Consider the following 24268-nt stretch of genomic DNA (forward strand, 5'->3'; position numbering starts at 1 on the left):
TAGTTATCTGAACTCTGCAAATGATTTACGTAATGGATGTTTATAAACTGATTCTGTCATTCTTAACACTTTATGAGTTAGTGTTGCGCAAAAATGTGTATTGTAAAATCATGCAAACAAATGCAGTTGTTTTAATTCTCATTAAATGTAATCTTAAATTTAATTTTCAGTCTGAAGAATTGATTATGTGTCGGTTGATGGTGCCCAATTTTTCAAACCAGACTGCCTATCTGTATACTGAAAATGCTGTCTATGTGTGCTCCACAGGAACTGGAAAATTTTCTCTTCCTCAGGAGAAAATTGTCTTTAATACACAAGGTACAGTAGCAGTTGTAGAAAGCATGATTTGTGAGCTCACTTGTCATTCATAGAAGTTTTGTTCTCTTTCCATAAATGTTGGTTCACTGTGTTCCTGAGCTCTTCAGTACCACACCTCCAGGAGCTGAGATCACAGCCCTACTGAAAAACCAAAGGGTAGTAGAATTACCAAACTATTATATTTATGGGCAAAAAATAGTATTTTTTTTTCCTCAGAAGAGGCCAAGAAGGAGAGTACTGACTTTAAGAGAATTGCTTATTTCTAGTTAGTAAGAGTGGATGTTCTCTAAATAAGTTTGTGTAGATCCTTGCATAAGAAGCATCCCAGGTGCTGGACTTGTAAGGGGCCTGGAGTGGGGGTGGTAGATATGCTAGCCAGCCAGGAATGAAAACAAGCTAAGCAGATAATCTGGTCTTGATATGTAGATGGAATCTAGATTTTCTACTCCTAGCACAAGAGCCTTGAAGAATTTATTTATTCATTCATTCATTCATTTTGAGATTATTTATTTATTTATACAAGCACTGGGTACAGTCAGAAGCGCGGGAGGGCGAGAGAATTATCAGAGTCAGAGCGGAGAGCAGAGCAGGCAGACTGGAGAAGTACACTGCTGAGGGGAGCAGTGGGTGGCAGGAGAGGTCTGCTTTGCGCCATGTGGGACCCTCGCCTGGCGGCCGGGGATCGAACTGGCACTGCAGAGGCTGCGGGCAGCTTCCCAACCCAGCGCTCAACCGCTGCGCCACCGGGGAGGCCCCAGGAAGAATTTATTAAGCAAGCTTAGACTCCCACCCTGACATCCTCCTCCCAACCCCCACTCCAGTCTCATTGGACTACTGAATAAGTAAAGACAACTGGGCAAGAGGATTCCATTGTATTGAAAAAGCTTTTATTCTGATTTCTGCTGAATGAATGATTTTCTCTTTTGGCATCTAGGAAATATTGCTCTGACAAAGCTAGTTTTTTATACTAAAGCTGAAGGACACAGAGCCTGCTATTTGAAATAGCAATAGGTTCTTTTTTTTTTTTTAAGATTGATTGATTGATTGATTGATTGATTTATACATACAAGCACTGGGTACAGTCAGAAGCACGGGAGGGTGAGAGAATTCACCAGAGTCAGAGCAGGGAGCAGAGCAGGCAGAAGGACCGAAGTACACTGCTGAGGGGAGCAGCGGACGGCAGGAGAGGTCTGCGCGCCATGCGGGACCCTCCTCCGGTGGGGTGGCCGGGGAGCAGCCGGGGATCGAACCGGCGCCGCAGAGGCTGCGGGCAGCTTCGCAACCCAGTGCTCAACCGCTGCGCCACCGGGAGGCCCAGCAATAGGTTCTTAACATTTGATAAGGAATTAAAAAGCTGAGCTCAAAGTAGGAGTAACATAAAGGAAAAAAATGTTCTTAGCTTATCAATATGATTTTCTGCTTAGGATGGTAAGGTTTAGAAAGCATTTTAAGATTATGTATATTTAATTGTGTATTTTTTATCTTTTAGGAGATAGTATTTTAGGAGCTGGTTCCTGTGGTGGTGTTCCTATTCTTTTTTCTAGAAACAGTGGATTGGTATCTGTTACTTCAAGGGAAAATGTGTCCATATTAGCAGAAGACCTTGAAGATTCACTTGCATCTTCAGTTGCTGGACCAGGCAATGAGGTAACATGGTTCTATAACATTCTAAAAGTTGGGTTAGAGTATTTCCTACATGTTTTTGAAATAAAGACAGTCTTAAAAGAGTTGTGATGAAAATACTTGAATTATGTAAAAGCAAAACTATAAAAAGCTGTGTTGGTTATGATGAAATCTCTAATTTTATGACACAAGGGGGCTAAACATATGTATGTATACTGCTTATATAGATAACCTTTCTATACGACTTTGGCCATTTGGTGCCTTTTATCTAAACCATTTGGTATATGGAGTATTGTAAACAGCTTGTGTGTCTGCGTTGTTGCTGTCATAGGTGGGTCCAGTTTTAGTAAAATGAAGAATATCCTGATACCTTCACCTGTAAATCATAGTTTGTTGTTTTATAGAGTATGGTTTTTGAGACTTCTACAAAGAATGAAATGATAGCCCAGGAAGATAAAACCAAATTGCTAAAAGCTGCTTTTCTGCAATATTGCAGGTATGACAAGTTTTTTAAATTTGTATCTTACTTATGTATGAGGACACATTTTACTTGTAGACTGGTAGGAACAAGTTGAAATGATGCCACCAAGGAGAATATGTTTTTCTGAGCTTTAGCACTTTACAAATTGTTATTCTGAACTTGCAGTCACAGGAGGGTTCCAGCTAGACAAAGGAAGAAAACATGATGTAACTGCGTCCTGGTAAAAAGGTGACCGTAAGACCGCTTGCAAGCATCTTTTATGTATAATGTTACAGCAGATAAGTTTCGTGCAAAAATTTTATTGGTGTAATAAAGGAATTAATTAGACTTGGCCTAATGGGTTTTGATGTGGACAGAATCACTGCAGGACTTAGTGGCTTATTTAATGTACCCATGAGTCTGGCTATTAGGAATTGGGCTCGGGTCATCATTTTACTGATCCTGTCTGGATTCACTCCTGGTCTGTACTCAACTGTCATCTCTCCCTTGCTCACATTTGGGGGGTTTAGGCTGTTACATTCTTATCCTCTTCACCTGGCCTCTGCTCACGCAGCAGGCTACCCTGCCTTGTTTAGATATCACAGAGTTCCAGAAGTGGCAAGAGAGTAAGCCTCACTGCACAGTGCTCTAAGTCTCCGCTTGGGTCACCTTTACTAATATCCCAGAGCAAGTTACAGTGGTGAGCCCACATGAGAGGATGCTCACAGGAAGTGTGTGTTCTCCGGAAGTGTGTATATATATAGGGAGGGGAAGAACTGGATGCAGTCTGTCACACTCGCTGACCTGGTACTTGGGTTTTGAAGCAAATTTAGTCATTTTGGTTTGTCCTAGACATATATATTCTGCAGATAATATATTCTGGTACATTCTTAATAAACTCCCAGGAAACTTGTGATCCAACCCTTGCCTCACCCTGTGTGAGACTGTACAAATTGCTTAACATTTCTAGTATTCTGTTTTTTCCTTTTAGAGGTGTTGTGGGGGCTCACTGTTGGGGTGCTTTAAGGATCATTAGTTTCGATCTAGCAGATATTTGTTTTGAAGAAATATGCAGAGTTCATGATCCTATGATCTCGCTCATAGTGGTATCTGATGCAGAGTGCTCACATTTGTGGAAGGGACAGTGGTTAGACTCCATAATGACACTCTGTGCCATCATGATGGTGGTCTATAGAGCGTTGTTTTGCCTTCAGAAGAGGGCACCATTATTTGAGTTTTTTGGTTCTGTTTTTGAATAGTATTCTTTTATTTATTTTTTAAAGATTTATTTATTTATGCATACAAGAGCTGAGGTACAGGCCAGAGATGCAGGGGGGTGAGAGGATTCACCAGAGACAGAAAGGGGAACAGAACAGGCAGATTGACTGAAATACACTGCTGAGGGGAGCAGCAGGCAAGACAAGAGAGGTCTGCTTTGCCAAGTGGGTTAGCTCCCTGGCCGGCCAGTGATTGAACTCGTGCTGCTGTGAATTGCTTCATAGTGCAGTGCTTAACCCCTTGCGCCACCAGGGAGGCCCCTAAATAGTATTCTTTTAATGTTATTCTGTTGCGTGATGTTTAATCTTACTCCCAAGATCTGGATTAAAATCCTTTTTTAGCTTGCACATGTTTATTTTTTAATTACCAGTTCTTCAGATTTGTGGCATCTCAAGATTTAAATGAGAATGGAACAAGTCATCATAGTCATTGTATTAGTTTCTGTGGTTGCTATAACAAATTACCACAAACAGGGTGGCTTAAAATAGAAATTTATTTTTTCCTGGATTTTGACATCAGAAATCTGAACTAAAGTATCATAGGCCGTGCTCCCTATGAAGGCTCCAGGGTAGAATCATATTTTCTCTCTCTTTTCTTTTGAATGTCAGTGTTTCCTCCTTCCCTTGAGACATACTCTTCAGTTATTCCTCTCCTGTATTCAGCATATAATTGTTGAATCAGTGTCTCCCTTTTAATTAAATTTATTAAAACTAATTCACTTTGGGCTAAAAATAGACTTTAATTTCACCATTAACTTTTTCATGATGAGTTTTGAAAATATTTTGCCTCCTTTGATATTTTTATTTACCAATTGTATTTCAGAAAAGACTTAGGTCATGCTCAAATGATGGTTGATGAGCTCTTTTCCTCTCACTCTGATTTGGATTCCGATTGTGAATTAGATAAAGCTATAACCCAAATCAGTGTGGACCTGGTGGATGACTACCCAGCTTCTGATCCACGATGGGCTGAGTCTGTCCCTGAAGGTAAGAACATCTAGTTTTAATAGTGTGAGTGATCTGTTTTTAAGAATATTCTGTTTCTTTTATTAAAGGGTCTCTCAAAGCATAAATTTTAGTTTTTGAAACAATTTAATGTTCAGTATTCTTTAAAGGATTGTAATTTTTTTATAGTACATTTTGAAAGGAGCGCAGCACAGGTTTACATAATAGCATAGAATACAGGGAAATGGAGCAAATTCTTCTTGTTTTATCCAAAACGTATTAATTTGTCCTACTTTAGCTTTATTAGCATTTTATTTCTAAAAGGAAATTAGTTGGCATGAGTGGGTATTTGGCACTTATTAGCCACCAAATTAAATGATTATTGTGGCATAATCACTCTATGTGGTAATATATTCCCGCTAGGAGTGGCAGTATGCCGATCTCAATATGTAGAAGTGGGCATGTCATATTTGCCTCTTATTTTCCTGCCTGTCCCGAGTGACTGTCCCTTTTACCATTACTTCCACAGCAGCCGTCAGGGGCGCTCTGGGGGTTCCCAAGTACCAGGGAACTTTCTCAAGCATTCATTTCTAATTCCCTACTTACAAGTTTACTAAGCCTCATTAGAGATTTAGGAAGAAAACATTAATGCTTACCTTCTTTGATTGTTTTTTTTTTGCATTGTCAAGCTTATGATATATGACTAAACTAATAATGGCATTTTGTGTTTTTAAAAAAATACGGTATTAAGCACCCCAAATTTTTCTCTAAATTTCTTAGACTCTTCGATTTATATTTTCAGATTGAAACCAACTAATTACACACATTTGAGTCTCTCTCTTGTCTAACCTCAGATAGCAAACCCATGTATAAGGGGGGTTACTATAGTTTTTTCTTAATTTTGAGTTTTAATTGCAGTAACTACTGTAAAACTAATAAGCTGCTTGTTTTGTGACTGTGTTTCAACAGAAGCACCTGGGTTCAGCAACACATCACTGATCATTCTTCACCAACTAGAAGACAAGATGAAAGCCCATTCTTTTCTTATGGACTTTATTCACCAAGTAAGCGTGCCAGCTGTGGCAAGAGGGTGGCTATACTAGACCTTTTGTGTGATCTGCAGGGCAGTGGGAGCTCCTTTTTCTCTTACTTTGAGGTGTTTTGTGGGTGGGGCATAATTAGTGTTTTCCGTTTTCTTTTGTGAATTAAACGTAAATAATTCCAGGCTATAAATACCTGTTACTCCAAATGTAAAAACTGCATTGAGAAAAGATAAAAAGAAAAATAGTGTACTTTAGCAGAAATGTTTCAGCTTTTTTTGTATCATCCTGTGACATCCTGCTTTTCATTCAGATTTCTTTTGTGCTTTTATATAAAATTTCATGAGCTTTTCATGAGTTGATTTTACATTGCTGGAAGTATAGTAAAGATGTTAAATTGATGACAAACTTATAAATGGATTTTTTTTTAAGTAAATGGATTTTTAGTTTTGGAGGCTTCTGAGCACTTGAAATGTGACTGGAGCAATTAAGGACCTATATTTTTAAAATTTAATTTGAATCAAATCACCGCTATTGCTAGTGGCTACTTTATTGAACAATAGATCTTCTAGGTGATTTCAGAAATAATTTGATCACTTCTAATCCAATATTCTGGTTCAATTTTAATGCATGATTTGGTTCCTGTCTGCTCTTTTTTCAAAACGCTATTTATTGAGTTGCTCTTTTTCGTGTTTTTAGGTGAGAAAAACACAGCATTTCCTCCTGATGTAATTGTTTGATCAAGTGTATCTGTTAACTATTAGTTTATAACATTCACCCCAAAATGTGGTGGATTAAAACAGTTCTGTGGGTTAGCTGGATAGTTCTTCTGATTTCACCTGGAATCACTCCTTGAGCTGCATTTTGGGCAGGCTGAAGGTCCCCAGGCCTCTCGCATGTCTGGTAGTTGGTACCACTCAATTGGGGCCACTCAGTTCTCCACTTACTGCCTCACTATCCTTTAGACTGGTCTGCTTCCTGTGCGCTCAGGGCAGCACTGCAAGGGGTGAACTAAGAAGCCGTCGGCTTCTTCAGTTGTTACCTTAGGTGTCACATAATGTCACCTACACCTTAGTAGACATTGTCAAAGCCAGTCACAAGGCCAGCTCAAATGAAAAGAGTTGAGAAATTGGGTCTGCCTCTTGAGGGAAGCAGTGGCAAAGTCCTGTTGCAGACAGGTGGGCTTGCCGGGAGAGGAGGAGTCTGTAGTCCTTATGTGCCACACTGAGAACACGTCTATTTGTCAGACGTGAGAGTGCCATGGAGCAAAAGCAATGGCAGTGTCTCTCGGCACAGCCTCCCTGGGCTTTAGAGATCCTAATGGAGTCACACTGCTATTGGCAGCAGTGTCTATTGTAAGGAAATGTCCAGCTACATCTGAAAATCCTATCCTAAGCCTTAAATTTTTACTTCCTGTAATATTTAGAGCTTATTTCACTAATCAGGAAGAATTTACATTAGTAATCAGGAAAATGTGTAACTGGATACGTATCTCTAAGGAACTAATTCTGAATATAAGACTCTTCTTAAGACAAACTCAGCAAGGCCATGGCCTAATTCTGAGGCAGATGGGAAGAACTGTCTGTTCCTCACGACACTGTCTTTGCCTCTATTTTTCTGATATTGAAGGAAGCCTATGTCCAGTGTGCTTCTAGTGGAATTATGATTAAATTGACTTGTTTGCTACCGTAGATGCTGTTTAAGAATATGTGCTTGTCTTTTCACAAGGTTGGCATCTTTGGACGGTTAGGCACTTTTTCAGTAAGAGGAATGCCGATGGCAACTCGGCTCTTGCTCTGTGAGCATGCCGAAAAGTTGTCGGCCACCATTGTTCTCAAGAACCACCACTCGCAACTTTCTGACCTCGTGAACACAGCCATATTGATTGCTTTAAACAAGAGGGACTGTGAAATCCCATCCAACCTGACCCCGGCAGACCTCTTTTTTAGAGAGGTAAGATGAGTCCCCTTGCTTACCTTCATGTGTCTTTGTGGAGCTGTGCTGTTTACTAATCACATCCAAATGGGGAAAAGTGAGGACAAAAGTTCTAACTGAAATTTTTTTTTTAGGATTTATTTATTTATGCATGTAAGAACTGGGGTATAGGCCAGAGGTGTGGGGAGTGAGAGGATTGACCAGAAACAGAGTGGGGAGCACAACAGGTGGATTGACTGAAATACACTGCTGTGGGGAGCTGTGGGCGAGACAGGAGAGGTCTGCTGTGCCATGTGGGTCAGCTCCCTGGCCGGGGATCGAATTCATGTTGCAGTGGCTGTGTATAGCTTGACAGCACTATGTCTTTAACCCCTGCACTACCAGAGAGGCCTCTTTCCTTGGTTTTTAAATTTATTTTCACCATTAACTATTTTTTTCTGACTAATGAGCTGAGGATATAGCTTAATGAGTAAAGCACCATAATTTTTGTCATGAGTAGTTGACTTTACTCCCTCAGGTGTCCCAGGTAGATACCATCTGTGAGTGTTTACTGGAGCATGAGGAACAAGTCTTAAAGGAAACATCATTGGACTCAGTTGAATGGGCTGATGTGGTGATCAACGTGAACAATATTCTCAAGGTACAAGCATGCAGTGACGATTCCATCAAATCAAAGCCCAGAGTGGATAGAAAAGATAAAAGTAGATTCCTTATTCCTACTCTGTATCATCAGTAACTTAAGAGGCTTTAACCACTTTTCAATGTCAAAATACTAGAAAAATATCAGTCATCAATCATTTAATAGATATTTTGAATGTTTGCCTTGTGCATGTTAAAATATCTATAACCCCAGGTTCTAACTGGTAGAATAAATCTTATTTGGAGGATACACTCACACACATTTTTATATAATTATGTATTACTTTTAATGTAACTAAGTCTCATTTCCATTTTTTAATTATGCAGAGCTTACACTTATTAAAATGTTCCACTTAATTTTCCTGCTAGTTGACTTTTTATCTTTAGAAATACTGAAATTCATTCAATTCAGCATATAGCATAGTTCATTTTTTTCCAGGACATGCTGCAGGCTGCTAGTCATTATCGACAAAATAAAAGCTCCTTATATAGAAGAGACGACCCACTAGGAAATGAACCTGAGTATATTCCTTGGACAGGTGAGATTATAAGCACTGAGCCCAAATATACTGATTAATTAACAAGTCAACATATATTTCTAATAATCTATCATTTTTGGAAGGTTTGTAAGTAGAATGAAAAATGTCATCTCCAAAATAGAACCCTTATTTACTGTATTATTTTGTGTGTTTTCACAGCAACAAGTGGCCCTGCTGGCATCCGAACAGCAATAGTACGCCAGCATGGAATTATCCTGAAGATGGTTTATCCTCAGGCAGACAGCAACCTGCGAAACATTCTGACAGAGCAGCTCGTGGCACTGATCGATTGTTTCTTGGATGGTTATGTTTCCCAGCTTAAGTCTCTGGACAAATCTAGTGATCAAGAAAGATATAACAGTTTGAAAATGGAATACCTACAGAAAAGATCAGATCTCTTATCTCCTCTTCGTAAGTGCATTATGTAACAAAAGCTGTGGGTCTTCGAATTTGCAGAGTGATTAAAGAATCATATTAATGCAATGTGTTTAAAGTCATATTGTTAATCCAGCTGTAACCAAGAATTTAAAGCAAAGCAAATATGTACAGCACTCTGTTTAGTCAGCCTTATTTTCATTATGTACCATATACAATTCCAGTAGATGACAGTGGAGATGGTTAAAAAATAAGCAAATTTTAACATGTGGAGACTGCCCTCAAAAAGCTTATCATCCCAGACCTTTACATAAATAACTAGACTGAAAAGTAGAGCATGGTAGAATAGTGGGTGTTCAGCAAAGGACATGTTATTTTTTTTTTTTAAGATTATTTTTATAACAAGAGCTAGGGTACAGGCCAGAGGCACGGGAGGATGAGAGGATTACCAGAGACAGAGTGGGAAGCAGAACAGGCAGACATCCGAAATACACTGCTGAGGGGAGCAGAGACAGGAGAGGTCTCCCACACCATGTGGGAATCTCCCTGGCCAGCCGGGAATCGAACCCGCGCTGCAAGGCTGTGGACAGCTTCACAGCGCTGCACTCAACCTGCTGCACCACGGGGGAGGCCCAAAGGACACATTATTTTTAAGGCTAGGATTGTTTGTAGCTTGTTTGGCTAATACATGAATCAAGGGAATAAGCATTTGACTAAGCAGTGGTGAATCAAGGGACTGAATTTGCATCTTTAGTGTGTTTACTTGGATTGTGGAACTGAATTCTAGTAATGGAAATATTTTCTTTCTATTCTTTTAGTATATAACATGAATAAAGATAAAATTTCAAGTTATATCTTTTATTACATATTAAGTTTTGGTAACAGGATTTTTCCCCATCTGTTCTCATTTCTACAGTCACACTAGGCCAGTACCCAATGGCTGCTTCTTTAGCAGAAAAGTACTGTGACTTTGATATCTTAGTACAAATGTGTGAGCAGACTGACAACCAGACTAGACTCCAGCGCTACATGACCCAATTTGCTGATCAGGTAACAAACATTAGGGCCATACACAGTAGGTTAGCTGTGTATAGAAGTGTAGTAGTATATTCTGTAGTATAGCTTTACCATTTCAAGTCTTGCTTGTTTTTTGGAATATAATGCAATCTATTTCTAGTTAACTTGGATGCTAATTTGTACATTGTTTCTTTGAAGATTAGCAGACAGTTCTTTATTATATGTAATGTTACTAAAAGATTCTTTGACCTTTGAAAAATATGTTAAAACTTACATTTTTATTTTCAATTGTATAATAATTAAAATAGTTAAGTGCATGAATATTGATAAAGTTTTAAAACTTTGAATAAAAGATCTTGGAAGCATAGGAATGCTATGTGTAGAGAGCTCAGATTTCCATACATCTATGATTCCTGATCTCTTTGTTTGACATCATGCTTCCTACTTTTTTTTTAAAGTTCCCATTGTGACACACACACACTTTATAGTTGCTCCATGTGGCCAGTTTATTCAGTCAGTTGATCTTTATGTAAAAACTGACATTTTTCTTACTATAAAATAATACTTTGGGCCTCCCCTGGTGGCGTAGTGGTTGAGTGCTGGGCTGCGAAGCTGCCCGCAGCCTCTGCAGCGCTGGTTCAATCCCCAGCCGCCGGCGGGGTCCCACATGGCGCGCAGACCTCTCCTGCCTCGCCCGCTGTTCCCCTCAGCAGTGTATTTCATCGGTCTGCCTGTTCTGTTTCCTGCTCTGGCTCTGGTGAATTCGCTCACCCTCCTGTGCTTCTGACTGTACCCAGTGCTTGCATAAATAAATAAATCTTTAAAAAAAAAAAAAGTAATACTTTATAAAATTTAGTAAACCTCTCCTAACAAAAAAGGTAATAATCACTCAATTCCAACAGCCAGAGAGAACTCTTTCATAACAACATTTTTCTAATCCTTTTATTCTATATTATGTGCAAACATGCTTTGTTATCTGCTTATCTCAGTCATTTCATTGCAAACATTTGTCCATATTGTTAAATATTCCAAACAATGCTTTCAGTGTTGTTAGGGTATTTCATGGATTGGATATAACTTAACTTCTTCAATGCCTGATTGTTGGACATAGCTTATTTAGCATTTCACAATAGTGCTTAAAGTAAATACTTTTTTTTCTTATTTTTCCTTTTATTACATGATAATGTTCATTAATATTTCACATGAATGGCCAAAATGCAGGAAGTTACAAAGGAGAGAGAAGTTATAAAGGAAGGAAATAATTTTACAGATCTATGCTTAGATTTCGATTAAAGTAAATACTTTTGTACCCATCATGATTTTTATTCTTTTCATGGATTCTAGTTGTCTGTTGGCCATCCATTTTTGTACTGTTTCTTTCTTCTTTAGCTTTTAATAGTTTAAGTTCTTTGTGAACTCCAAAAACCTGATCATCCTTGAGACTGCTTCTGTTGCTTGTTTATTAGACATGTTTTTTGCTTTATGTCTTGTAACTTGTTATTGCATTTTGGCTTTTTTCATCAAAGAACCATAAAGATGGGAATCAATGCTAGTTTTCTACTGAGAGGTAGATAAAATGAGAGGCAGCACCACTCAATTCGTCGAGAATAGAGAAGTGAACCAGGACCTGGTTGCAGCTTCTGTTATTCCTTTTCATTCTGATTTCAAAAGTCTTTGGGTAGACAGTGGTGTTCACTGTAGAATTCCTTCCTCAGTGGAAATATCTCTTACATAATATCTCTAAGGTAAATGAATGCAAGACATTTAGTCTTCCTTTTCAGTCCAGCCTCCTACACTGCCCCAACATTCAAGAAATACCCTCTGGGGAAAATGAAGACATTTGGGGCCTCTTTAGATTCCAATTTATTGACCAGCCCACATGGCCATCTGGCACAACTGTTTACCCATGAGAATCTCTTTTTGGAATGATAGTGTATCTGCACTGTCCAAGAGAACTTTGTGTGATAATGGAGATCTTGCTTATTCATATGTGCTTTCCAAAATGGAAGTTGCTAGCAACATCTAGCTATCAAGCACTTGAAATTTGGCTAGGTGTGACTGAGGAACTGACTTTTTAATTAAATGTTAAGTAGCTACATGTGGCCAGTGGCTACCAGATTGAATAATGTATAGATTCTTCATGGTCTTGTAGGAGATCTTTCTAAAGGTGAATATCCTTATTTGTCAAGTGAGGTGATTGAATAGGTGATTTTTTTTAAAATAAATTTTATTTTTATATTCCCCATACAATTGCAACCCCCTTATTTTGACCCCAATCCCTCCCCTCCCCGCACCCCACCCCCATAGAGTGTCACTGGCTCATAGTTTTTTGTTGATTTTGATTTTCACTTTCTTATAGTTTGAATAGGTGATTTTTGAGGACCCTGAAATATAGGATATTAGTGTTTAAAACAGGATTTCTACTCTGGAGCCTAAAACCATTGCAAGAAATTTAATATCAGAAATGTATTTTCTAAAGCTGTATTACTAAATATTGAATTTTTGGCTCTGTTATTTGTAGAATTTTTCAGATTTTCTCTTCCGTTGGTATCTGGAAAAAGGAAAGCGAGGCAAATTATTATCTCAGCCTATTTCTCAGCATGGAGAGTTGGCTAATTTTTTGCAAGCTCATGAACATCTCAGCTGGTTACATGAAATTAATAGTCAAGAATTAGAAAAGGTAAGAAGGATTTAGTTATATGGAGCAACTTTTAATTTAGTTAGTTTTTTTAATAGTTTAGATTTTAGTCATTTAAAATGCTCTAGATTACTTAATATGTTTCTTTGTCTCATATAATTTGAATATACTAATTTTTTTGATTTATAATATTATTGCCACTACTAGTAAGGTCAATAAAAAAGTTGCCCATTGTGATTTGCCTATTACAGTAAATCATAAAATTTTATCAGCATGTAAATAACAGTTCTCAGTTTAGTTGTGAATGTTTTCTTATTGATATAGTTTGGTTAAGTTGGGATGAACTTCATCTTTATTTCAACTTGGATTATTACACAGGATCTTATCAGAGTTTTCATATTTTGTTTATTATAGGCTCATGCAACACTTTTGGGTTTGGCAAATATGGAAACTCGTTACTTTGCAAAGAAAAAAACCCTTCTTGGTTTGAGTAAATTGGCTGCATTAGCTTCAGACTTTTCAGAGGATGTACTGCAAGAAAAAATTGAAGGTAAAAGAATTTGAACAAGAAGACATATAATTCTGTCATGTTACCAATAAAATTTAAAATGAAATGCTTTATTGTTTAATAGGATGCGTTAGAAACAGGGGCCATCTCTCTTGTAAAATGAATACTTTGTGTTCATTGTCCTGGACAATTGCTCAGTTATATACTTTGGGTTTTTTTTTTTAAAAGATTTATTTATTTATTTATACAAGCACTGGGTAGTCAGAAGCGCGGGAGGGTGAGAGAATTCACTGAGCCAGAGTGGGGAGCAGAGCAGGGAGCAGAGCAGGCAGAAGGACCGAAGTACACTGCTGAGGGGAGCAGCGGGCGGCAGGAGTGGGACCCTCCTCCGGTGGCCAGGGAGCAGCCGGGGATCGAACCGGCGCTGGAGAGGCTGCGGGCAGCTTCGCAACCCAGAGCTCAACCGCTGCGCCACCGGGGAGGCCCTCAGTTATATACTTTGGATTCTCTTTTTAGAGAAAAGTTGTTTTGTGTTCTAAATAAGAATTCCTGGGCCTCCCCGTGGCCCAGCGGTTGAGCGCTGGGTTGCGAAGCTGCCTGCAGCCTCTGCAGCACCAGTTCAATCCCCGGCCGCCGGGCAAGAGTCCCGCATGGCACGCAGACCTTTCCTGCCGCCCGCTGCTCCTCTGAGCAGTGTACTTCATCACTCTGCCTGTTCTGCTCTCCGCTCTGGCTCTGGTGAATTCTCTCACCCTCCCACACCTCTGGCTGTACCCAGTGCATGTATAAATGAATAGATAAATCTTAAAAAAAAAAAAAAAAAGAAAGAAATGTGAGGATCCCAAAAATCCTAAAAATAAATAAATAAATAAGAATTCCTAATGAATAAATTCAGATAATTTGAACAGAATATTCTGATTATACTCCTAATGACTCATATTTCAAGAACAAAATAACTGAAAAGAAATCTTGACTTTTACTCAGTGGGTTTGTTGTAAGTAGTGGTATTTCTGCTGTTGGTTTCAGAACTGAAAACTTTTTGGTGTCATAATTACTAAACTTTTCTATATATTGCAGATTGAGAAAATGATATAATGTCATTTTTGAGAACCAAGGGAGATACCGCTAGAGAAACGAGGAAGAATCCCATATTGCTGCATTTTAATTGGAGATATTAGAATAACGATGTTTAAAAGATGCCTTCTTTTGCCCACTGAAAATATCTAAGAGCAGTGACACCTACTAGATGAATATACCTTATCCCATATTTTGGTTTCTAACACAGTGGGAGTATTTTGTAATTTCCTATACATTATTATCACACTGCATCTAATTGGAAGTAGACTTTAAAAAATTGGCTTTTAAAAATCCTTATGGAATTTATGAATTATAGTGAAACACAACAACAAAAAGTAGTCTGTAATCCCACTGCCTGCGAGATAACTACTATTACTGTGTTGCGTATTTTCCCAGTCTGTTTTCTGGGTGTGGAAATATTGCGCAGACATGTCTTTTTAAATTTTACAAAATTGGGATCATGTGAAATGCCATTATTTGAGCATATATTTATGTTGGTCACTCCATTTTCTGTGACTTGTATTTATGAGACTACCTTGCTTGTAGTTTTCAGTCCTTTTCCCTGCAACTCCGCACACTCTCTTGTACAAACTCAGCACAGGCAATGGGCTATAGCGTGGATAGTTTATGACAGGTAAAAGCCTCCTCACTAGAGGTACCCATTGTTAGTAAGTAGGTCTTGCAAGTTTTGCTTTTCCTGTGATGTACTCCTAGTGACATTTAAATAGAGCATTTCCTTTAGCAAATGAAATTATGCTAGAAACCCTGGTGGCGAGAAGCACTTTGCTAAGTTTTTCCATAAATTGGGACTGAGAGACCCCAGATTTGGGGGAGTTAGATCTCAACCTTTTATTTTTAAGTTATTTATTCTGCAACATCTTCAAGCAGTAGAGTATATTTTCTTAGCTCTTCTCTCCCCCTATTTCTAGTTTCTGTGATTATACATGACTTGATCCAAACCATGAGTATGTTTTAACTTGTCAGAAATCAAGAGTAAGTAGAAAAAGTGAAAGTTTACTGTCCCTTCCCCTTTCTTATTTTGACTACTAGAAATGGCTGAACAGGAGCGCTTTCTACTGCACCAGGATACCTTGCCTGAACAGCTGCTAGCAGAGAAACAGCTGAGTCTCAGTGCAATGCCTGTATTGAGTGCACCACAACTTATAGGCGTATGTATTTTTCATATCCTTGCACCTTTTTAGTCTCAAGAGATCCTCAATATTTCTTGGGCCATGTGATATAATTCCTAAGAGAAGTCATCCTTCTACTTCCTGTTTTCCTGATAACTTTCCCCTAGAATAAGTTGTTGGCAGTGATTGGAACGGGATGCTAATTAGTGTAAAGCAATGACTTGACTCTTGCCTCCCCCATCTCTATACTCCTAAGATGCTCGTCCAGTGACAGAAGAAATTACTTGTAATTTGTTTTTCCAGAGTAGGAGCAGTATGTACCATGAGGTACAATTCAGGCTTTTCTATAAGAAAAAAATATTTTAGGAACTGAATTTATGTAACCTGTAAGTGCCACCTTGCCCTTTTCCTCTGCAGCAGAACATTCTGAAGGGCATGACAACCATTAGTTACATGTTAGTGTATGTTTTCTTGTCTTTTGCGTTAACCATAGATCAACTGCGTTTTTTTTAATATTGTATATAATTCTTACATCATTTTTCATCTTTGCGCAATGTATGCATTTTCATTTTGGTTATATTCCCCATACAAATGCACCCCCCCCCCCTTTATTCTGACTCTAGTCCTTCCTCTCCCCCCCCCCTTCCCTATAGTGTGTCTCTGGTTTATAGTTGCTTTTTGATTTTGATTTTTACTTTGTATTGATTAGTCTTTTTCCTGGTCTCTTATTTAAGTTTTCTAAATTCCTGCTATGAGTGAGACCATCGGTATTTTTCTTTTTCTTTCTGACTTATTTCGCTGAGCATGATCCTTTCTAGCTCCATCCATGTTGCTGCAAACTGAATGTGTTTATCTTTTTTGATTGCTGAGTAATATTCCATGGTGTATATGTACCACATCTTCTTGATCTAGTCATCTATTTTGGGGCATTTGGGTTGTTTCCATAGCTTAGCTATTGTAAATAGTGCTGCTATAAACATAGGGATGCAGGTGCCCTTTGGAATTAATGTTTCTGTGTCCTTTGGGTAAATATGTAGGGTGGAATTGCTGGATCAAATGGAAGCTCTATGTGTAGGAGGTCAAGAAATCTCCGTATAGGTTAGACCTATACGTGTAGGAGGTCAAGAAATCTCCGTATAGGTTAGACCAGTCTGCACTCCCACCAGCAGTGCAGGAGAGTTCCTTTTTCTCCACAACCTCGCCAACATTTGTTGTTGCTAGATTTTTTAATATGTGCCATTCTCACTGGTGTCAAATGGTATCTCATGGTAGTTTTGATTTGCATTTCCCTGATTACAAGTGATGTTGAACATTTTTTCATATGCCTGTTGGCCAATTGCATTTCCTCTTCAGTGAAGTTTCTTTTTAGCTCTTCTGCCCATTTTTTGACTGGATTATTTTCTTTGTTTTTGTTGAGTCTCATCAGCTCTTTGTAGATTTTTGTGATCAGTCCTTTATCATTAGTGTTGGGTGCAAAAATGTTCTCCCAGTCGGTGGGGTTTCTCTTTGTTTTTGTTATTGTCTCTTTTGCTGTGCAGAAGCTCTTTAATTTGATGTAGTCCCAGCTGTTTATCTTTACCTTTACTATCACTGCTTTGGGCGATGTGTCTGTAAAGATGTCTTTGCGGTGCATGTCATGTAGTGTTTCGCCTATATTTTCTTCTATGTATTTTATGGTTTCAGGTCATATGTCTAGTTCTTCAATCCATTTTGAGTTGGTTTTTGTGCATGGTGTGAGGCAGTAGTCAAGCTTCATTCTTTTGCATGTAGCGACCCATCAACTGCATTTTTTAATCATAGGTCTCAATATTTAAAACTGTTTGATAGGGCAACATTTCAAAAGCATTGTAACCAGCTTTAAAAGTGCAAGGACAGCAATTTATTGCAAAGAGTAAGCACAAAAGAATTCTGAAATGCTTATACTATCTTGAACTTAACAATATAAATTTACTGACATTTTAAAAGTTTGTATACCAAATAATGCAAATTAACTACTCATATGCATGTTTTAAAACAGAGTTTAGTTAAAAAAAGAAAGTTTAAAAAAAGTTTATTGTGAGGTAGGTAGAGTTTCCAAATGTGACGCTGTTCTTTACCATAAAAAATATCTACAACTTACTTGAAAGACATAATGACTTTTTTTGAGATTTATTTTTATTTATTTATGCATATAAGAACTGGGGTATAGGCCAAGGTACGGGGGCGAGGTGTGGTGAGAGGATTCACCAGAGACAGAATGGGGAGCAGAACAGGATCTACTGCTGAGGAGAGCAGTGGGTGAGACAGGAGAGGTCTGCTGCGCCATGTGGGTTAGCTCCTTGGCCTGGGATCGAACTCATGCCGCAGTGGCTGGTGATAACTTGGTAGCACTGAGAGTTTAAGCCCTGTGCTACCAGACCTCTCTGAAAGACATAATGTCTGACATTATGTCTGAAAGACATAATGACTTCTTTATAAATTCCTCTAGTCTCAGTTATGTGATTGCTTAAAATAATCCACTACTCTTTTTTTTTTTAACATGCCAAAGTTATATATATGTGAAGAAAATAGAAGAGCTAATGAATACGATTTCAAGAAAGCATTGGACTTGCTAGAATACATTGATGAGGTAAATAAAGTCATTTGAGACAGTTGCAGGAAAATAACACGATTTATATGTGGTTTTCTGTCAAACTGAATACAAGTAAAAAGAGTGGGGGGAATAGCTAATCATGAAAATGTATTAATTTAAAAAATATCTCTGGGTCATCTACTCTGGTTCATAACTTGGAGTATGCACAGTCTTTAGAAAAACTGTCCAAGAGATTCCATTTTCTGATAATATTCTCACACCCCCAGATGTGCTTTTCCATATACAAATGAAAAATGTTGCTTTTCAAGGTCCTAGGGTATTTTCTGTGTTTCACTTACTAAGTCATTATTAGTTCTTCAATTTGACATGTTATGTTACTTTATCAATTTGTTCCTCATTCTGTTTACCCTCAGAGAAGTTGTTTCTCAGCCTTTGGTGGGAGGGAGGAGTCCTAATGAAAAGTCTGTAGGGTAAATAGCTCACCCTGCAATTGAATAAAGTTTGGTAGATTTTATAATCATAATATCTTGGCTTTTATACTACCTTCTTTAAAATCTGAACCCTCTCAGGTGAATAAATTGGAAAAAAAGGGATCCACTGTATGGTGATGGATGGACACTAGACTTGGTGATGAGCATAATGTATATATGCAGATGCTGATTTATAAATACACCTAAAACCTGCATAATATTATAAACCAGTGGTACTTCAATTAAAAAAGTCTTTGTTCTCATAAGGTTCCTGATATAATCAGATTATCACAGAATAATCAGAAACTAATTCACAAAATTATTGATTTACTCTTTTTAGCAATATTAATATTCTAGGGGATTTTTTAAAATTTATGAATTAAAGCAACAATATTTATGAAGAATTAAGATTTGACATAAATGTAAGCATGTTATTTTTTAAAAATCTGAATGAATGAGGATATTTTCATTTTGTTTTGCATGAAGGAGGAAGATGTAAATATAAATGATCTAAAACTGGAAATCCTTTGCAAAGCTCTTCAGAGAGATAAGTAAGTTTTCATGGCATAAATCTAAGATACAGTTTGGGAAAAGGATCCATCAGGAAGACTATGATATCAAACATCAAATAGTTTTATAATCTAGTTGTATTGTGAAAGTATTAAATGTTTGCATTAATAATCTTAAATTTTTCATTTGGTAGTTAAAAGAATATTAGGACCACTTGTATAATAAATCTGTACTTCTGATTTTAAAATATAGACTATTATTTTGCACAGAAATATCCATTTTCCTTATTTTCACAGAAGTCATACCAATTTTGCCAAATAAGACTGGAGGCTATAATTTTTGTTTTTGTTTTTGTTTTTTTCAACTAAAAAATAAAATATGAAGATCAGTGCCCTCTTCTGTGGTTTTTAGACCTCTTTTTCATAGTCATCTTCCTGTGGAGGACTATTTCCATCTGCAGGAATGGTGGCATTAATGTTCAGTAACAAAAGCAGACTAAAAATAATTAGTTGTAGGCTTGGATTGTTTCAAGGAAAATAATTTTAAAGAGAACATGATTTGAGTGCAAAATCTCACCTATTTACAATTCTCCTTTTTTCTCTGGTGTTGAGAAATTGCAGTACAACTATTTTTTGCTAAAGTATTTCTTCCTATAATCACTCCCAAATAGTTTTAAAACTGTTGTTAAATTTGGTTTTGGAGGTCGTCCTCTGAAGGATCTAGCTCTGTCTACTTGATTCACTTTCCCAATCAGAAAAATGTACTGCCATTTCACTGGAATTTCTTGTTCTGGCTGCCTCTTTAAAAATTTTAAGGTATCTTGTGGGGTATATTCATTGATAACTACAAAACAGTGGTTCTGTGTTTGTATTTCAGTATTAGATAATCTCAACTAGATAAAGAAAACATTATACCAAGCACTGGTTGCCATTTTACTTTTATAAAAAACAGAGTATGTTGTAACACTGTAACTGTTGCCTGGGCTCTGAAAAATCATACTTCAGGATCCTTCCTAGATTTGTTTATTTACATAGAATTTTTTGGGGAAAGATACTGCATTAGGTTTTTGACATCAAATAATGATGGTTATATAACCTAAGTGTAGCTAGTAGAGACTATATCCAATATTTAAAGCCCCCTTATTTAAATAACTTGAATTAGTATCACAAAAGTCAAGATTCTTCACCCCCTGAACCATCAGAACAAAACCACAGTAGTAACAGAAGTCCATTTTCCCCTTATGGTGATTTTGTTTTCTAGCTGGTCCAGTTCAGATGGTAAAGATGATCCAATTGAAGTATCGAGAGACAGTATATTTGTGAAAATCTTACAGAAACTTATAAAAGATGGTAAGTGATTTTTAATATCAGAAATTACAATATCACTTTTGTTTTAGAAATGTTAGAATAATGGGGAATTTGCCAAGATGTCAGTTGCCAGGGCAGTTTAAGATTAAATAGTATCATATTCAGAATTAGAGATTTGTTTAAAGATTTGTTTTTTCTTTCCCTTCTAAAATAGGAGTAGCAAATGTCAGGTGAAGTCTCATTCTAGTTGGGTCCTTGGTGACTGTATCAGGCAGTCCCCATGCTGATCCAGGTTGGACCAGGAAGGTACACAAGTGTTGGATGGGACACAGAATCTAAACTGATTGAAGTAACCATTTCCTTTGAATTTTCAGTCAGCTGTAGTGAAGATTGAAAACTTGAAGTGAGATAAGACTTTTTTTTTTGTTTATGTCCTCTACTAATTGATCATACCACACATAGGAATAAGTTGCATAATGTTTTTACAAACCCATTTTGAACATTGACACTCTAATATTCATTTTAGAAACAAAAAGACACAGGAAGGTATATGTTTTGTACCTTAGGCAGTGAGCAAAATTCTACTAGCTAATTAAGACACAAATAGGTAAAGATCTTTTACAGATGAATTAAAGAAGATAAATTACAGAGATGAATTAAAGAATACTTACTTTCATCTTCTTTCATGATACCGGAAGCCTAATATACAAAGGATGTTAGACAAGAGATGAGAAATTTCACACTTCTTATACACAAAAATAAATGTCATTTATATTTATTATAGAATAATTAGGGCATAATATGAAATGCTAAATCCAAGCAATATGCAAAATAGGGTCCTTCAGTATTTACCAATATAAGGACACTCTAAAAAACCATTGGAAAGAATACACAGTAACTGAATTCTGTTGTAAATTCAACAGTCCTTCTAAATGGAAGAACTCTTCTATTCTAAATGAAATAATGGATTTTATTCATCCTGCTGACATTTATATACACTGGAAAATTTTCTCTGTGTTTATCTGTTAGGACATTAGTCTATATAAAGCATGCCCAACCTGGTACCCGCACCTCGTAGTCATTCAGCAAACAGTCTTCTTTGAATGCCTAGAATTATTTTGTGGATTCCTAGCCCCACCTTCTCTGTAATAGACTTTACCCTACGGTCCTTTATTTTAGAATCTCTGGCTTAATGAAGTGAAATGCGAAGTGCTATGGAACTAACCAAACCAACCAATAATCTGAGGCTAAAGAGAAGCAAACTGTGTTTACATTTCAGAAAGTTTTATTTTAAAGCATCTCTGCATTGATCCCTTAGCCTTATTTTTCCGATTTTTAGTCTTATTTTATTAATATAAATGCAATTCTGTCACTAGTTTGCTTGGAATTTGCTCAGAATTGACCTGGACTTTCATTTCTGAAAAATGGCTATCACTTCACAATGGTAATAGATTTAATGAGCTTTTTTTGTTTTCAAATATGAGTAACACAAAGGTTAATAAAGCCTTTTCATTGACAAGAAATAACTAAAAACTAAAAGTGGAATGAGGGGAAGGATATAAGGAAAATATATTTTGCTTGAAAATACTTGAAGTACTTAAAATTCAGAGAGAGCTAAAATATATCTGTAATGCTTCCATTTTTCTCTATTTGGAATTGAAGAAATAAGTTGGAGAGATTCTATAGTTGAACCCAGTAGATTCTTAGAAGCATTTGGACTTGGACCTAATGCTTTCCACTATATTAGTTCTCATGAAAGTGCCATTGAACTGAATTGTGCCTAATTAAGTATTTAGTTCTATTTAAAGGTGACTTTGCAGTTTTTGCTCTTCTTAGCTTATAAATTATAGATGTAAAACAAATGGAAACTTACAATTTTATGAAGTTATTAAATTTTGCCAAAGAACAAAAATTAGTAGAAAATCCTTATAAGTGCATATAAATAAAAAGTATGTATATTACAACAAGCCAAAGACATTTTACTTTTGGATCCTTTTTTAATAATAGGGTTTCCATGTCCTTTTATAGGACAGATTCTAAAGGTAGAGAGACATATTCTTACAAAAGTCTTGTTTTCTAACTTCTCTTCAATATTGAAAAATTTGCCTACATCAGACTGAAATATTTACAGTCAGCTGGAGCTGGTAACGCTGCCCCCTGTTAGATGGAGCATTGGCTCTAAGTTATCAAGACCCTTGATGCCCCCTTCTGCTGCTGCCTGCCAGATGTTTGTAGGCAAAGTCAAATTTTGACATTCTCCTACCACAATGAAAAGAAATGAACCATCATACTAGTTTTAAATAGAAAATTTAAAAATAGTGAAATAAGAGTTTAGGTTTTTTTTTTTAAGAAATTAATGTATTTTTACAAGTTTAATTCTGTTTTACAGGGAAAAAGTTTTTATGGGAAGTGTGTTAATTGTATCATAGGATGTAAATATTTCAGGTTTAGTTTCATAACATTATTAACCCAGATTTTATTGTATAACAATTAAATACAAAATGGTGGTAGGCACTTAGAAGGTTGGTACTGATTTCGAGAAACTTACTGTAATGTAACAAGCTGTAGAATATTTTCTTATTAATTAAAATCAAGTGAGAAAACAATGTACATACTTTTGTGCAGCTACACACAACTTAATGTAGACAGTCTGTTTAATCAGTGCTCTTGGCTTTCCAGCTCTGTGGAGAACTGGTGATGATTCTTCTACCTTTCTAACTGTCCATTTAAACTAATACATTTTGGGATATTGTAGTTACTAAATTCCAAGATTTGGTGAATATATAAATATTTGAAATACTTGTTTTCCAATGATTATCAATTTAAAACTTCCACATTGAAGGACTGACTTACACTCTGGGGAAAAATGAAAATGCTTCAGAACTTTTTAAAGACTTTAAATAGATTGGCTATTTTGACCTGGGAGAAAACACTCAAGCAACCTCTTCTAAGTAAAGTATGTCATATTGTTAGACCTGCAAGTATGTTTGACAGATGGAAGGAATTTAGAACTGAGTATTTCCCAATAGCAGAGTGACATATTTTAAATAGAAACACAGGTGTTTTTATCATCAATCATCTTAATTCATTTGAAAGTTTATGAAAATGAAAAATACTTTCTGTGTTTGTTTATAGGCATTCAGCTCAGTGAATACCTACCAGAGGTGAAAGACCTACTACAAGCAGATCAGCTTGGAAACTTGAAGTCTAATTCTTACTTTGAATTTGTTTTGAAAGCAAATTATGAATATTATGTGCAAGGACAAATGTAACATTTTCTTAAAATGATTATTGTTTCTGAAAATTTGTATAGTGTATCCTTATAAAATTTTTTGACTTGAATACCTGGAAGTTTATATAATTTTATAGCATATATTGCTAAGTTTCTTTATACCGTATTTAGAGTTTTATACCATATTAAGAAGCCACCACAAACTAGTTATACGGCTATAGTTCTGTGATATTTTCTTTCCTCTGTTTTTACTTCTGAAATTTACCATTTGTTTTTGTACTTGCTATTTCTTTCTCTTTAATTGCCCTCCATCCATCATTCTGGAGTTCTGGTTCTGGCTGTTTATCTATAAAAATCACTTCTAGGTTTCAGTTTCTATAACTAAAAATGACAAGATTGCACACGATTGTCTAAATTGCCAGGGCTTTGGATATTATGCATTGAAGGGAATCTGAAGTGTTGGTATCTGTTTTGGTTAGACTAGTGGAAAATATCTAGTAAGATTAATGTCAAATTTTGCTGACTTGTTATGGGACTAAAGGACAAAACAACGGGGCTAGTTCATGTGCGCTATCTATAACTTACCATATAAGTTTTTGAGCATTAGTGGGGATTCAGTCCACTTCATGTAGTTTTAGGATGATTTACACAGACTA

The 24268-nt window shown here is 36.7% G+C and overlaps 1 protein-coding gene across 1 annotated transcript in view; it reads left to right on the forward strand.

Annotated features, from left to right (window-relative positions):
• The window catches only part of NUP133 (nucleoporin 133), a gene marked incomplete at both ends in the record, with an annotated part of 35638 nt that extends 11986 nt beyond the window's left edge, over nt 1–23652 (forward strand). The window contains 17 exons of the mRNA XM_084253431.1: nt 171–318; nt 1808–1965; nt 2346–2437; nt 4502–4665; nt 5593–5687; nt 7392–7616; nt 8116–8238; nt 8677–8776; nt 8936–9187; nt 10068–10201; nt 12690–12848; nt 13221–13356; nt 15442–15560; nt 18049–18129; nt 19050–19114; nt 20334–20422; nt 23516–23652. Of these exons, the coding sequence (XP_084109557.1) occupies nt 171–318; nt 1808–1965; nt 2346–2437; nt 4502–4665; nt 5593–5687; nt 7392–7616; nt 8116–8238; nt 8677–8776; nt 8936–9187; nt 10068–10201; nt 12690–12848; nt 13221–13356; nt 15442–15560; nt 18049–18129; nt 19050–19114; nt 20334–20422; nt 23516–23652 (2277 nt within the window). The remainder of the gene's footprint in view (nt 1–170; nt 319–1807; nt 1966–2345; nt 2438–4501; nt 4666–5592; nt 5688–7391; nt 7617–8115; nt 8239–8676; nt 8777–8935; nt 9188–10067; nt 10202–12689; nt 12849–13220; nt 13357–15441; nt 15561–18048; nt 18130–19049; nt 19115–20333; nt 20423–23515) is intronic.
• Nucleotides 23653–24268: the final 616 nt, after the last annotated feature.

Source organism: Talpa europaea (assembly GCF_964194135.1).
Source record: "Talpa europaea genome assembly, chromosome: 14".
Classification (NCBI taxonomy): Eukaryota; Metazoa; Chordata; class Mammalia; order Eulipotyphla; family Talpidae; genus Talpa; species Talpa europaea.